The sequence below is a fragment of the Globicephala melas genome, chromosome 6, assembly GCF_963455315.2.
Source record: "Globicephala melas chromosome 6, mGloMel1.2, whole genome shotgun sequence".
Classification (NCBI taxonomy): domain Eukaryota; kingdom Metazoa; phylum Chordata; class Mammalia; order Artiodactyla; family Delphinidae; genus Globicephala; species Globicephala melas.
In genome coordinates this window covers 53,765,819-53,783,232 of record NC_083319.1, presented here as the reverse complement: position 1 = coordinate 53,783,232, position 17,414 = coordinate 53,765,819, and the positions used below count along the sequence as shown (strand labels likewise).

General features: G+C 40.2%; 1 protein-coding gene across 1 annotated transcript in view; it reads left to right on the top strand.

Annotated features, from left to right (window-relative positions):
* LOC115863918 (histone-arginine methyltransferase CARM1-like) overlaps positions 1–17,414 on the top strand; it is a 268,372-nt gene that overhangs the window by 180,084 nt on the left and 70,874 nt on the right. Inside the window, exon 5 of the mRNA XM_030877185.2 lies at positions 2,563–2,673. Within this exon, the coding sequence (XP_030733045.2) occupies positions 2,563–2,673 (111 nt within the window). The remainder of the gene's footprint in view (positions 1–2,562; positions 2,674–17,414) is intronic.

Genomic DNA, 17,414 nt, shown 5'->3' with positions numbered 1-17,414 from the left:
CTGAAAATTCACTTGTTAACTTTTTAAATATACACACAAGCGGGAAGCAGATGGCATTATCTGGGTAATGCTAGCAAAAGATCAGATTCTTTTTCAAGGGCTATGCTCTGTTTTGAAATAGCCAAATGAATAAGGTTGTTTTGGCTTGAAATTCGTTATTGAAATAAGGTATTTGCACAACAGTTTATAATTTTTCGGCTCTTCTCTAGGTAGGGTCTGGGCCTGTCAATGCATCTTCCTACCAAAAGGCCTAATTTGGCAAAAAGCTGAACCGTATCAGCCTCCCTCCCATCTCTGAATTTTTCTCTCTCTCCCTGTTCCCACTGTCTGCTGTCTCTCTCCCAGTGGTAAAATGTTTCTTTGGTTTTTAGTCTGCAGGATCAAGAGAAGTGAAAAACACTGCTCTAAGATGTGCTTCATGACACCCTAATAAAAGAGACAAAGTGTTCCCTTCACACATTTCTAGGACGACTGTCACCAGAGCAAGCAGGTGCAATTTCTATTGTATCTTAATTTTGTATCCATGTTTTGGACTAAGCATAGTATCTAAGGTATTATATTTTAAAATTTACTTATTTATTTATTTATTTTTGGCTGCATTGGGTCTTCGTCGCTCTGCACGGGCTTTCTCCAGTTGCGGCGAGCGGGGACTTCTCATTGCGGGGGCTTCTCTTGTTGTGGAGCACAGGCTCTAGGCGTGTGGGCTTCAGTAGTTGTGGCACGCGAGCTCAGCAGTTGTGGCTCGCTAGCTCTAGAGCACAGGCTCAATAGTTGTGGCACACGGGCTCAGCCGCTCTGCGGAATGTGGGATCCTCCCGGACCAGGACTCGAACTCATGTCCCCTGCATTGGCAGGCGGATTCTTAACCACTGCGCCACTAGGGAAGTCCTATTATATTTTTCATTGAAGAACGCTCTGGTAACGTTCTTCTGGATATGGTGCATCTTTTTAGGGGGCCATGGATTGCACTCTCCAACCCACAGCCTCCTCTCTCTAGACAGCTGTCATGGGTCTTCTTGCAATAAACCCAGGACCATGTGAAGATGAAGTATTTCCTAGGGAGGATGAGGAGAAGTGAATGGTGGTATTTCTAAAAGTATAGACAGCCTGACAGCAAATTCCAGAGACTGGGTGACATTTTAAATTAGTAATGCTCCTAATTATCCAAATCCTAGGAGACCACATGGAATACAGCCACAGCTCTAGGATTAATATAAGTGAGCACTGTGAACCCATTACTAACAGCATGTTCTCTTAGAATAATGGCACCGTATCTGTGTCAGCACAGTGTGACACTGCAATTAAAACACAGATACGCACATGCACAACCTCTGATATTTCCTGTTTTTTGGAAAAATTTTCCTACTATCAGAGTAAAAAGAAAAAAACTATTATAAATTTTCCTGAAAAAAGTAATACTTTGTTTCCTTGTCATTCATTGCCTGTTGGTATTGCTGGGTTAAAATATCAGATTTATAAAAGTGAAATTAAATAATCAACATGTGATTTTATAGAACATGAGCTTGGAAGGCAGAAGTGCCCAGATTCAACTCCTGGCTCCCCTACTTACTGCTAGGTGAACTTGGGCTCATTCAGTGTCTCTCATTTTCAGTTTGTCATCTCACAAGTGGCCATCATAATGCTATCTATTCGTACATTTATTGTGAGGATTTAGAGCCAAGTGAAATGCCTTGCTCAAAGCTAGTGCTAAAAGATGCTAAGAATAAAAGTCACTGATGAGACAGAAATACAGGAGCCTGAGATTTCAGTGATCAGACTGAGCTGCAGACCTCAGCTTCAGCTGTGCATGGGGCCAGGGCCCCAATCCATACTGTCCTTCTCTTCCTCGCAGCATGCAGGTCCAAATGTTGGTTGGTCCCTTTGTGCCAGTGAATGGTGGTCTTTCTGATTGAAGTTCTAGGTCTGAACACAGAGAATAGAAGTTTCTGTAAATTCTATGTGTCCACTGTCTTAATACCCTCCTACCCTCCATGTAAACCTCCCCAACTTTTTGGAGGGGGCCTAAAAAAAAAAAGCACATATCTCACTTTTGGATTTTTAAAGACTGTCTTCAATTTTTCCTGAATATATATACACACACATATACATATACATATAATATGCATATACATATGTATATATGTATATAATGCTAAACATTATTTGAGACAGTTTTCATTTTGTTCACGCTGACAGGTAGGGTAAGCAAATTCATTCATGACCCACTACTTTTCTTGGCCCTAAACATCCTAAAAGTAAACCATGTTACAAAGAAACTGTAGTAATAATAACAATCATTTGAAAAACACCAATTATACACTAAGTGCTTTGTATACACTTCATACTAATCCCCACAGTAAACCTTAAAAGGTGGGTATTATTAACCCCATTTAACATAGGAGAAAAAGAAGTCTCACAGAGATTCATAACTTGGCCAAGGTAAGACCACTTGTAGAAATCAAAGCTAGTACTTTGATCACAGTGCTCAAAGTTGGCATGATGCCAACAGCTAAGCTCCGGTTTGTGTTTTCACCCCTTTTTTGTCTTTTCCTTTCCTTCCAGGTTGTTCTGGATGTTGGCTGTGGATCAGGAATACTGTCATTTTTTGCTGTACAGGCCGGAGCTCGGAGAGTCTATGCAGTTGAGGCCAGTTCAGTAGCACAATATGCTGAGGTAAGTGGTTGTATTTTTACAGCAATTACTAACTAGGTCTTCAGTAAACTTCAGGAGACTAAGTGATGGACCTTTCACGTAGGTCATTTTAGAAGAATTTTTGTTTTACCAGTCTGATTTTTTTTTTCCTGTTGGGATGTTACTCCTGAAAGAGCCCGCCTTCACTGTAGTGATGGATATGAAAACAATTATTTTAAAAATTTCTTCACGATACTAAAATTATAACAGAACTTTCTTGGGCCTGGGGGAGATGAATGCTGTCTTATCTTTAATGACCTACTGAGGTGAGGAGTCAGACATCCCTGGAGCTAGGTTTATTTTTTTTCTTACATGCTGTACTGACAATAACTGCACCACTCACTTTAAATTTCAATTTTGGTTTAAGGGACTGTTGCTACATGATTGTAGTTGGAGCATGGGCAGATGTCTGTGCTTCTTTTTCAGATTTCAGGTTCTGATTAGAGGACAGGGAGATGCTTTGTTTTAAATATGGTACTCCATTATCCTTATAAAATGTGTACACATATTGGAGAATAAGTCAAGAGTCAAGTAATAATAGCTTTCAGTAATATTTGGATCTAATAACAACCCAGTCGAGCTGCAGAGCTGGATGTGTGTGTGCACGCACATGCACAGGGTCATGTGCTTGTCATCCACACCTGGAGGAGGCCTGCATGTAAATGAGGGACAGAATGGCAGATCGAGAGGGAAGCCTGGCTGCTGCTCTGAGGAGCATCCTGAAACTTTCCTCCGACCTGGGACAAGTGCTAGCTCTGAGTGATGGTTGGGTTTGGATTGAATGACCCAGAAGGGGCCAGAGACCAGTAGACAGTATGGCATGTTCGGAAGGAAAGACTGCCAGGGCCTGATGGCTGGCATGTTCTTACACTCTCTTCTTCCAACAAGTCTTGGATAAAATATTTTTGGTCATTTGCTTACGTACCAATTCTTAAGAGTCATTTTTATTAACTATTAGGTGCACACAAAAGAATATTTGTAAAATGTGTACATTTTAATATTTGAAAAATGTGTACATTTGTAAAATGTGTCAAGAATAACAATACAATGAATGTGTGTCCACTACGTCTTTTTTTTTGGCCACGGCACGTGGCTTGCGGGATCTTAGTTCCCTCACCAGGGATCAAACCCATGCCCCCTGCAGTGGAAATGTTGAGTCTTAACCACTGGACAGCCAGGGAAGTCCCAACTCTGTCTTTTAAGAGATAGGCCATTAGCATTTCCATTAAAGGTTCATGTGTCTTGTCTTGATCGTGTCTCTTTTCTGCCCTAAATAGAGGTAACCACTATCTTGAAATTTTGTTAATCACGTTCTCACTGTTCTTTATAGTTTTACCGCATATGTTTCTGTCCCTAGAAACATATCCTTTATGAACTTTCCATAAATGGAATCGTAATGTATGTATCCTGTAATTTGCTTTTTTCACCCAGCATGATGCTCCTGAGGGTCATTTTGTTGATGCATACAGCCCTTGTTTATTCCTCTTCAAGTGCTGGATAGTGTTCTATTATATGAAACGCGCAGTGCACTGAGCTGTTGACGGACTTTGGATGGCTTCCATTATAAAAGTATTTTTATGAATATTCTTATACACACTCCCCACTGCATCTGTGCTGGAGTTTCTCAGTATATACCCAAGAGTAGAATTGTTGGGTAATAGGGCATGTATACCTTCACCTCTGTTCTGTGATGCCAAATTGTTTTCCAGAGTGGTTGTTCCAATTTTTACTCCCTGCAGCAGTTAACGAGAGTGCCATTGTTCTCCAACTTTGGCAACACTTGATATTGTCAGGCTTTGGAATTCTTGCCAATCTGGTGTTTATTACATAATTGTGGTTTTAATTTGTATTTTCTACTCACTAATGATTTTGAGTATCTTTGCACAGTGTTTGGCCATTTGTACTTTCTCTTCTGTGAAATACCTGTTCCAATTTTTTTGACAGTTTTTCTTTTGACTAATTCATTTGTAGAAATGATTTCTATATTCTGGATATTAATTCTATTCAGTTATACATGTGAAAAATGTCTTCACCCAGTTTTGTACCTCACTTTTTCTCTTTATGGAGTTCTAAATAAGATTTAAATGTGGAATTCTAAATAAGAAAAGAGGAAGGGCTTCCCTGGTGGCACAGTTGTTGAGAGTCCGCCTGCCGATGCAGGGGACACGGGTTCGTGCTCCGGTCCGGGAGGATCCCACATGCCGCGCAGCGGCTGGGGCCGTGAGCCATGGCCGCTGAGCCTGTGCGTCCGGAGCCTGTGCTCCGCAGCGGGAGAGGCCACAACAGTGAGAGGCCCGTGTACCGCAAAAAAAAAAAAAAAAAAAAAAAAGAATGCATTCAGGGCCAGGGATGGTTAGAATCTTCTCAAAGCATGGCTTTAAGGACAGCCTGGTCCCTCCTGATGGAAACCATGGCTTCTGCCGCGCTCCTGGCTGTTGCCATGGGTGTCATGAGATGTCCCCCCGTGGGCCAGGCCTTTCACCCTTGCAGAGGATGATCTGCACCAGCTCTTGGTTTCTGCTTCTTCTGCTGACACTCGTCTGTACAATTTGTGGGTGGCAAAGGAGAGTGTAAGCAGCACACGAAAGATTTTCACTCCAAGAATAGGCCTCAGTAGCCTCTCGGCACACAGTACATGGTGCTACTTCCCACCTTTTCATTAGTTGGTAATTGAACCAGCAGACATTTAATTCTTTTCTCTGGAGTCTTCATTAAATTGCTCAGAACATATCAAATTGTAACAAGAAAGAAAAATGTATAAATTTAACTACCATTTCCTGTCCGTGGATTCTTCTCATGAAAGGCTTCTGGGCTTTAAGCAAACAACGTTTTCAGCTTGCATAGAATTCAGTTTCAGTCGCATTCGGTGGCTCAAACTGATTTTGTAAGGGCTGACCTCAGATGACTAGATGATGCGAATGACTCCTTGTCTGCAGGGCATGCACATTTAGTCATTTTCTGCAGGATGGTCATGAACCTGCCCAGGTACAGCCATATGCTTTCACCCTGGGCCACATCTGACATTTCTGGGTTAGTAACAAGAGCTCATTCTTGTTCAAGTAACAGGGCAGAACTAAAGATCTCCCGTGGGTTCCCAACCCATGAGCCTGCCCACCTCTAAAGGGCAGCTATCTCTTGCTCTTTTTTTCTTTTCTTATTATGAAACATAAAGCTGAAGCCCTCAGATCATATAGACCAAATGGGGAAAAAAGACATTAATCCAATCTATACATATATATATATATATATTATATATATATTATATATATATAATATATATATATATATAGTCAAGGGGAGGCTGTTTCTTAACTTAAAATTGTGCACGAATGCATGTCACGTGTCTCCATATAGATGATAAATTCCTTGAAGGGCCAGGAGATTAAAAGACTATGAGGGTAAGCAATCATGAATAGATTTATGTGTTGTAGTCAATTTAAACTTACAACAAAGCTCTCTGGCTCTTAGATTTAACAATGTTCATAATAATTATTGGGCCACTTAACAATTAGACTTTACTAGCACACAGTTCCTATATATGCTTCATTAGGAAGACTTTTAAGGAGTCAGACCAAGTATTTCTACGTCATGGGTGGTGGAAGTAAAGGCAGGTGGCATTGGAGCTGTTGTGACGCTGCCTTTCTAGACCTGCTGGATTCATAGTCTAGGGCTGCTCTGTCCAGTATGGTAGCCACTAGACGTGTGGCTCTTTACACGTAAATATAAACTAATTTTTAAAATATCTTTATTGTAATATAATTGCTTTACAATGTTGTGTTACTTTCTGCTGTACAACAAAGTGAATCAGCTATATGTATACACATATTCCCATATCTCCTCCCTCTTGTGTCTCCCTCCCACACTCCCTATCCCACCCCTCTAGGTGGACACAAAGCACCGAGCTGATCTCCCTGTGCTATGCGGCTGCTTCCCACTAGCTATCTGTTTTACATTTGGTAGTGTATGTATGTCAATGCTACTCTCTTACTTCGTCCAAATTAAATTTCTTAGTCGCACGAGCTGCCTTTCAAGTGCTCAGTAGACACAAGTAGCTAGTGGCTGTCATATTGAACAGTGAAAATACAGAATATGTCCCTCATCAAAGAAAGTTCTAGTGGGTAGCACTGATGAAGAGGACACAGGTGGCCATACATCACTTTTCTGGCATGTGATGGCCAGGCTGGTGGCTGTGTTCCCTGCCAGGTATTGGCAGCCATGGCCAGGTCAGACTGGTTTGATGTTAGGTGAGGCAGCCCTCCCCAATCCCTTTTGCTCTGGGCATTGTTTATCTTTCCCTTATTTATGTGTAAGATCTGGCATAGAACAGGTTCCCTAGGAAACAGACTCTAATGCACAGATTTGCATGCAGGAAGTTGATTGCAGAAGGCTCTCAGGAACCTGACCTATGAAGGAAATAAGATAGAATTGGGTAGAGGGGTTAAGCTGAAAGGTAGTTGGAATAAAGGGCTCAGGCAATCCCACAGGGAATTCTTGAGCTGGGGAAACCCATCAGAGTTGAACCACCTGAGGCAAGGCCCTTTATATTTCACATTTTTAAGTATACACTTCCTCAGGAAGGAGTGTGACTTTGGGTAAGGTGGCTCTCTTGGGCCGAGGGAAGTTCGTAGACCAAAATTCAGCTGAGAGGCATCATCTGCCGGCATTTTCAGCAGCTGGGAGAATGATGCCTTGGTCCTGAAGGATCTCTACGGTACGCCACAGCAAGCACTACAAAATCAAGATGCAGGATCCTAGCTTTGATCTGTAGACAGGAAGCTGATGGAGAATAAAGATCTAATAGTAAATCAAGGAAGAGGGTTGAATTGGTGGAGCAAGTGGGATGATACTGAAAGCACAGGCAAGGCCACAGGGTAAATTTGTTACGTGTGCTTTAGGGGTGGGCAACACTGTTCTACAAACTCAGTCCATCATCTGATCTGATGTGCTTTGTACTATTCTAAGGTCTGTGAGGACACAGAGTACATATAAGATGTGATTTCTCCCCTCAAGTAGTTTGTCATCCAATTGGATTTCACACAAGCGAGATTCTTACCATAGGACAGTGAATGCCAAGTGCATCTGAATGGCAGAGACGAGAAGTATCACCACAAGGAACAATTCCCATCAGCTGGGCTGGTTACGCAACCATCAGAGAAGAGTTGCAATTTGACTTGAATCCTTAAGGATGAAGAGAAATGAAATGCTCCTCTTCTCCTTTTTCACCTCTTACAGCCAACAATGAGATTTTTTAAAAACCCTTGGATTTTTATGGGATTCCTCACCTTAAATATGTTGATAATCTCTTCACAAATGCTTTGAAGGCCATTTGTTGAAAAGGTACTTCTAATTTTTAATCTTGAACACTAGAAAGACTGTATACTTTGAAGTTTTCTAATGTGAGTTTATCCTTTGAGCTAGTATTTTTCTCTATTTTCTTTAGTGTCTCCGATAGCTAACTTCTCCATTGTCATTCTCCCACAGACACCAAAAGCCTGAGTCACAAAATTCCATCCAGCCCATCAACACTTCTTTGTCTTTGAACTGACAATAAAGGTAAAAGGTGGCAATAGCTAACGTGTTAAGGAAATAATAATACACATTTTGCATAGTTGAAGTTTTAGAATTTAGGTTGCATTTCCACATCTATAAACTCATAGTTCTTCAGGAAGAGTTTTTGAGGTGCTTGGAGCAGATAATATCATCTCCACGTTACAGATGAGGAAGAACCTTGGAGAAGTTAGGTCATGAGGATGGGACATGGCTCATGAGACCCAGTCCTTCAGTGCCACCTCCTTCTTCAGCATCCAGGTAAGCAGTGACTAGTGTCTTTGGAGGTGAAGAGACGAATGTGTTTGTGTAGAAGCTGGAGCACTTACCCCTGTAGATAGTTCATACAGGAGCCAGGAGGAAAAACATCTTTTTCTTCTGAAGAAATCTATTGTGGGGACTTCCCTGGTGGCGCAGTGGTTAAGAATCCACCTGCCAGTGCAGCGGACACAGGTTCGATTCTTGGTCCGGGAAGATCCCACATGCCTCAGAGCAACTAAGCCTGTGTGTCACAACTACTGAGCCTGTGCTCTAGAGCCCATGAGGCACAACTACTGAGCCCGCGTGCCACAACTACTGAAGCCTGCGCTCCTAGAGCCCGTGCTCTGCAACAAGAGAAGCCACCGCGATAAGAAGCCCATGCACTGCAACGAAGAGTAGCCCTGGCTCACCGCAACTAGAGAAAGCCTGCACGCAGCAACGAAGACCCATCACAGCCAAAAATAAATTTAAAAAAAAAAGAGAAATCTTTTGTGAAGCACTTAAACAGGCAGATAGGTCTGCCATGTAAGAAGGAAACCTTCCTCCATTGGCAAAATCAACTAGAAGCACACTTAACAGAGGAGCAGTTTAAAGTAGTCCACGTGGAATGCCACCCCATTTGCCACAAAACCCCACCTAGGAAATAACCCTTCTTGTAGCTGGATTGGTGATGGATGAGGCAAGAAGGCGACTTGGGAGAGAATATTGATGCCTCTTCATCTCACTCAGTACTCTCTTTCCAGTAGGGGAGGCACTAAACACCTTTGCCAGGATTAGAATTGATGATGCAGGTTCTGGAATCACACAGTGTGGGGTTTTATCCTTGATCCACGGCCTAATGGCCATGTGACCTTGACAAGTGTATTAGTTTCCTAATTGCTGCTGTAACAAATTAACACAAACTCAGTGGCTTAAAACAGTACATATTTATTACCTTACAGTTCTGGAAGTCAGAAATCTGAAATGGGTTTTATGGGGTAAAATCAAGGTGTTACACAACTGTGTCCTTTCTGGGGGTTCTAAGGGAGAATCCATTCTCTGCCTTTTCCAGCCTTTTAGAGGCTGCCCACATTACTTGGCTGGTGGCTGCATCACTCTTACTTCTGAATCATCACTTCTTCTCTGACTCTGACCCTTCTGCTTCTGTCATATAAAGATCCTTGCAATTATATTGGCCCGCTAGGATAATCCACGATAATCTCTCCATCTCAAGACCCTTAATTTAGTCACATTTACAAAGTCCTTTTGCCATGTAAAGTAACATGTTCCCAAGTGTTCAGGGAGTAGGATGTAGACACTTCTGAAAGGCCATTCTGCCTACCATCCCAAATTACCTGATCTTTCTCTACTTCATTTTCTTCAGCTATAAAATTATAGGTAATAATAGTCCCTTGTGAAGATATTATGAGAATTGAATGAGAAAATCAATATAAGCATTAGTACAGTGCCTGACATGCTCTAGCTATTGTTATCACCGTCATGGTTATTAGCAGTATCATTATGGTGTCTCATTTCATCCATGTCTCTGTACAGATCAACTGAACGGATATCATAGAAGAGGAATGCCAGGCACAGTGGGAAGCATGGGGCCAGGCAGAGCATGTTTTTCAAGAGTGTGTGTTTAAATTGCATTTTGAAATTTCCTTATTAGTCCTTTTTATTTTTTGAATGTTTCAATAAAACTATTGATGAATACTGTAATGTAATTTTATTTAATGTAATTTTAGTTAATTTTCATGTGTCAAGTTATATCATTCTTCTTTTTATTTTTCCTAATCTTTTAAAAATCTAAAAACCATTCTTAGCTTGCAGGCCATGCAAAAAAGAGGTCATGGGCCAGATCGGCCTGTGGGTAGTAGTGGTGACGCCTGGTCTAACATAACCCTAATTCATTAAAAAAAAATTTGTTTTAGTTGATTACCTAGTGTGTATCAGGTCTTACGCTAGCCACTGTAATGGCTAACAAGATAGATATGGTTCCTGTCCTCATGGAGCTCATGACATAATAACCACACATATATAATTAGAAACTGTCAGTAGTGGTTGAGAACCACTGGAATTTTGTAACATCAGGGATGAAACAGCCCCTAAAATGTATTTCCCACAGTGTTTTTGAAGGATGCATCAAGGAGACCCTTCGGGGGCTGAATTAGAGAGGGAAAGGAGCTTGAACAGCAGCAGTGAGCCTACCCGCCCCAAGCCTCCTAAAGTGAGAGCAACACCCTCTTTTTACAATGATGGATAAACGTTATTACATCTAATTTAGTAAATAGCCAGAAAGACTAAAAGCTTAATAACAAATGTATTCTGCACTCCACTGAGACTTGGTTAAAAACAACTTGACTGTTTTTTTTCTTCCTTTCACTTTTTAAAAAGTTTGCTTTTATTTTTATCATCAGTTTTCTTTTTTTTCCAGTTTTATTGAGAAATAGTTGACATACATCACTGTATAAGAATAAGGTGTACAACATGATGGTCTGATTTACATATATTGTGAAATGATTACCACAGGAGGTTAGTTAACATTCATCATCTAATATAGATACAATAAAAAGAAAAGGAAGATTTCTCCTTGTGATGAGAACTCTAACAATTTACTCTCAACAACTTTCCTATATATCATACCACGGTATTAATTGTAGTCATCATGTTGTATATTACATCCTTAGTACTTATTTATCTTATAACTGGAAGTTTGACCTTTTGACCACCTTCTTCCAATTCCTCCACCAGCCCCCCACCTCTAGTAACCACAAATCTGATCTCTTTTTCTATGAGTTTGGTGGGGTTGTTCTTGTTGTTTGGGTTTTTCTTTTAGATTCTACATATAAGTGAGATCATACAGTATTTGTCTTTCTCTATCTGAGGCATAATGCCTTCAAGGTCCATCCTTGTTGTCACAAACGGTAGGATTTCCTCATTTCTTATGGCTGAATAATATTCCATTATTTATAGATAGATAGGTAGATAGATAGATCACAACTTCGTTATATAGTCATCCATTGATGGTCACTTAGCTTGTTTCGTTTTTTGGCTATTGTAGATAATGCTTCAGTGAACGTGGAAATGCAGATATCTTTTTTTTTTTTTTTTTTTTTTTTTTTTTTTGCGGTACATGGGCCTCTCACTGCTGTGGCCTCTCCCGTTGCAGAGCACAGGCTCCGGACGCGCAGGCTCAGCGGCCATGGCTCACGGGCCCAGCCTCTCCCTGGCATGTGGGATCTTCCCGGACCGGGGCACGAACCCATGTCCCCTGCATCGGCAGGTGGACTCTCAACCACTGCGCCACCAGGGAAGCCCCAGATATCTTTTTGAGACAGTGGTTTTGTTTCCTTTAACCCCCCCCCCTTTTTTGCTTGATTGAAGCATACTTGATATTTTTAAATTGCACACACACTTGAAGTGTATACATCTTGAAGAATTTGATGTATGCATGATCCATGATACCATCACTAGAACCAAGTTACTAAACATATCCATCACCTGCAAAAATTTCCTTGTGTTCTTCTGTTTTTGTTTTTTTTGATAACACTTTACATGAGATCTATCCTCTTAACATATTTTAAAGTACACAGTGCTGCCTTGTTAAGTATAGGTGCTGTGTTGTACAGTAGGTCTCTAGAACTTACTTATCTTGTATAACAGAAACTTTATACCCATTGAAAAACAATTCTCCATTTCTCCCTCCCCTAGCAACGCTGTTCTATTTTCTGCTTCAATGAGTTGGGCTGTTTTACATACTTCATGTAAGGGGAATCATACAGTATTCTTCCTTCTGTGATTGACTTATTTCACTTAGCATTATGTCCTCTAGGTTCATTTATGTTGTAGCAAATGGCAGGATTTCCTTCTTTTTTTAAGGCTGGATAATATTCCATTGTATGCATATACCACATTTTCTATTGTGAATAACGCAGCAATGAACACAAGTGCAGATATATCTTCAAGGTCCTGATTTCACTTCTTGTGAATATACACTCAGAATTGAAATTCATAGATCCTACGGTAGTTCTATTTCTAATTTTTTATGGGAACTCCAGTTTTCCATAGTGGCTGTACCATTTTATATTCCCACCAACAATGTATAAGGAGGGTTCCAATTTTTCCACATCCTCACCAACTTATTTTTTTGCTATTACTTGTAAAAAGCCATTCTATTTAAGGTGATGTCTCATGGTGATTTTGACCTGCATTTCCCTGATGGTTAGGAGAGCAATACCCCTTTTATCTGTTTTACTTACTGGGTTTCTGGATCAACTTTTATTTAAAGAAGGGTCTGGAGGCTAAAAGTAAACCTTCTGAAGCTGATGTCCAATTCCTTCAAATTCCAGAGGGGGCCTAGATAAGTAAGGGTTTTGCCCACATCTACAGTTGCCTTTCTTCTGCTGTGGGAAACTGTCCTTAGTTCCAACATTGACGCGTCTTCATATCTAAACCATAACCCACGCAGCTCCTTAGCTCACTTTGCAGCTTCTGAAATCTACTTTCCTTAAGACAAGAGTCTCAGCTCACAGCCACTCACCTTCTTGTCCCTCTCTTCCTTCCTAGCAGCCCCCACAGTGCAGAGCTGCTGTTGGCCCCCATTTCAGGGCCAGTTTGATTCTGGCCGTGAGAAGAGAGAAGCAGCGTCTTTGCAGAAAGTGTTTGTTGACCTGAAGCATTTTTCTGCGGTGGCAGCTACACATTTTAGGGGAATTGTGATTTAGGCTACACGTTTTCTTGACAAGCAGAGCAGGGAAGGTGGTACAGACTGTAACTTAAATTTGTCCAAATAAGAAAGGTGTCATTTGAACTCTCCTGGGGAGTGAAACTAACAAGCATTCAGATGGTTGATTACTAGTGGTTGCTAACAATGTCTTGATGTCTTAGAACTAACTCCCTTCAGCTCTAGCTGTGAATTTGCTTCACACTCCCATCCCCACCCCAACTTTACTTTCCCCAGCCAGTTCCAGGTAGTTCAAGAGTTTCACCCTATAGGAAGTCCCACAAGAGAGGGAAAAAAAACAGTATCGGTGTTTAGCAGTGTGAGACCCTTGGAAGACCAGAGCAATGCCTGAAGAGGAAAAAATTCAGTCACATCAACAGGTGGGTTCCGCACACGATGCTAAGTAATCACTTTGAGTCCTCATTTTCCGCAGGATTGATGAATCCTCTTTCGCTCTGGCTGATGGTTTGGCCATCGTGTAGCCTCAGATTGGTGTCCAATCTTGCTCTTTTCATCTACTGTAGCTGAGGAAATGATAACTGGTTTTGCCACCTGGGTTACCTTTTAATGATCTGAAAGACCACAAGGAGCCGCCATTTCTTTTGTGCAGCTCCTCACTCAGCAACCTAATAGCCATCTGAAAAGAGCTTTCTTGAAAAGAAAAAAGTCTGCTCCTCTCAGGCAGAGGCAATAATACCGCACGATTCTCTGATTAAACTGTCACACTGCGAGTATTACTGGGCATCTGACCTGCTTGAAACGGACTTACCGCTGAGGCTTCTTGGTATTTGCACTGCTGCTTTTCTGCCAACAAGCCATGAAATGACAGATGAGTGTCCCTAAACTTTAGTGTGGACGGCAAGTAAAGTGCCCAAGAAACTGCTGGGGCCCAGCCACCTCCTGGGGCAGTGCTGGAAGGGGAAACGTGTTTTTCTTTAGGGTCACCCTCTGTGGAAATGAACTTCAATCACGGGTGAAACTAAAGCCAGCACCACAGGGTACGTGAAACTGGAGCAAAAACATGCAGCACAGTCTCCCCTCGGCCCCAGCAAACAGGCAGCCTCTGCTGACAGGTATCGAACTTGGAACTGAAAGCAGGAAATTGTTCTCTCTCCTCCCGAGATTCTTTTAAAAAATAAAACATTTTAAACCTCAAAACCACCATAATGTAGTATTTAAAAAAGCAACTTCCTGTGTGTGGGAGTGGCTAGTACTTCAGGCAGGGACCTGGTCCTTACGGTGGTTACGTATGTGCAAAGCTCTGCTTGTGTATCCTGATTGGTGTACATTTTTAGCTATCCCATCAACATATATTTATATATAGATAAGTTTATTTTGAAAACTATGTATGTACTATTGTACTCACATATTATGTACATTATAAACATACTCCAAAGTTAAAATGATGAGATCCCACTATACACCCGCACATAGCTGAAGTTTAAAAGACTGACGACAAAGCCAGTTGGACCTGCATACATCGTTGGTGATAATGTAAAATGACATAAGAACTTTTGAGAATAATTGGACAGTTTCTCTTAAAGTTAAAAATGCACTCCCCCTGTGACCCAGCAGTTCCACTCCTTGGTGGTTACCTAAATGAAGTAAGGAATTTCTTTGTGGAATATGTTTCCACAGAGATTTGTATATGAAAAGCTAGAAGCAACCCAAATGTCCATCAGCAGATGAAAGGACAAGCCGGTTGTAATAGTACATCCAAACAATGGAATGCTATTAAGTAATACAAATTGATAAACTCCTTTTATGCATAATAATATGGATGAATCTCAAAAATACTATGCTGAGTAAAAGAAGCCGGATACAAAAGAGCATATTAATTTATTCATATGAAATACTGAAGTAGGCAGAACTAATCTAATAGAGAAAAGCACAGCAGTGGTTGCCTGAGGGTAGGTGGTGGCGAGTGGGGTGAAGGAGGGGTCAGGATTGACCGTGAAGGAAATCGGGGGTGCTGGATATTTTCTGTATCTTGATTGTGGTGGTAGTTACTTGGGTACACATATTTATTAAAACATATTAAACTATATACACTTAAAATGAGTGTGTTTCATTGTATTTAAATTGTTCAACAAGCATTCAGTAAGCATGCTTTTTAAAAAACAAAAGTAAAGTTCTGTTCACTTTTGTACTGGAAGTCTTAGTTCGTGCAGTAATATAAGAACTGGGAATAAAATGCACGAAAAGGGAGGAAAAGATGAGACAAGGATGAAAATCAATGATACTTTAAAACATATGTATTTCACTAATAGCACACAAAAACCTATAGAGTTGTGTGATTTTAAATATTGATTTAATATTTGGTGATAATGTGATTTAAAAGTCTGGTTCTATATTAAATATATTTAGGGCTGTTGCTGCTGGGTGGAAAACATACAAATACATGTAAATTAAAATGGAAGAAGGGCAAAATAATTTGAGCTAAATAAATCACAATACTCAATTTTTAACCCATCTACCATTATGCAACGCGAATGGTAGTTGTGTTGAAGAGAGTTGAAGCAGCCTGTGCAAGACCATAGCTAAGTAGATGGTAGAGCCAGCCTTTCCCCCAGACAGACACTGATATCAGAGCCTACACACTTTTATTTTTTTTTTTTTTGCTGCCTGCTTGGAGTTTATTTTCTACTTGGTGCAAGGCACAGGGTTATGGGCTGTCAGTAAGGCTCTCGTGTGGCTTGGATAGTAGAGTGGGGTCTTCTCAACTTCCTTTTTGGTGTTTTGCTGTTTTGATAATTTAAAAAACCCAACTGCTTCCATTGGCTGCAGCCTGCTTAGTCTGGGGGAGGGGAAGGAGGGGCGGGGCTCTGAGAAGCCTAGTCTGGTTCTGTATTAAATATATTTAGGGGTGTTGCTGCTGGGTGGAAAACATACAAATACATGTAAATTAAAATGGAAGAAGGGCAAAATAATTTGAACTAAATAAATCACAATACTCAATTTTTAACCCATCTACCATTATGCAACGCAAATAAAATTTAGTAAATACATATCTCTTTTCTCTGATAGTCAATCAAAAAGTCTTACAAACTAATCAGAAGGTGTTACATTTTTAAGAACTAGGTTTAAAATTATTAAAATTCTTCTTTTGGAAGATTTTTAAGCAAATTAGAAAATCATACTTCCAAGTTTTAAAAATTTTTCCGATCTGAGACTTTTTATATCGTTTTCAGAAATGAAATCATGAAGCCATGAAATATCCCGAAACAACAATTTTCAAAATGTTCTTTCCATAGCATGACTTTCTCTTGAAAACTTGTTCCTCCCTCATTCATTACTAAAAGTCATCTTTGAAAGGGCAAATTAAGTTTATTTTTTCAAAAGTGCCTGCTGGTAGAATAATTCTGACAGCTACATGTCATCATAGAAAATTTCAGCAAATTACAGCTCTTGTCTTTAACAAGAAAATTCCATGATTCATTTGTAAGTGGAGCAGCTCTTATAAATACTTGCTATGAAATAGCCAGCAAAGGCTCATTGCTGTAAAAATTTCCCAGGACATCCCTATGTTATTACAAAGTACTATAAACAGTGTACTATCTCGTAAAGGCTTTCTTAAAAAACATAAAATTATTCACATCGATGACATCCCATAGCCCATGTGGACTTCTTACTTAAACTTTTTGTCTTTAATAACTTACTGATATATGATGCCATGAAGGAATTTCACATGTGGAGCTATCTCTGAAACATTCTCTTTATGTGAATTTTTTAGAAATTGGCACCAAAATAACTGCTCCATCAGTGGTTACATGTACACAGTTTTCCCATACATTGATATTATTAAAGATCATGAATCTTCTTTAGTACCTGGTTTCTTTAGTGGGCTCTCAGAAAAACAGTTGTTCTCGTACCTGTTTTTGAAACAGAATCTAGAATTTAACATAACTTACGTTAGGAACATCTGTAGAATCTAGAATTTAACATAACTTACATTAGGAACATCTGTATTTAATACAAACGTAGCAAACCTTCCACATAGCATATTTTTTCTGAATTGTTTCTTAAAATCATCAACAATGTTTTCTCGGAGTTGTCAATAATATTTGCTAATAGATGAATGCATTTTACTTTTTTGCTATATTGTTTCTATGTATTATTTCAGTCGTTTTTACCACAGCAGGAAGAACCAGTATTTCTCCTTGATGTGTGGCTTTGATCATTTGTTATTATGTAAGGAACCTCAGAAATG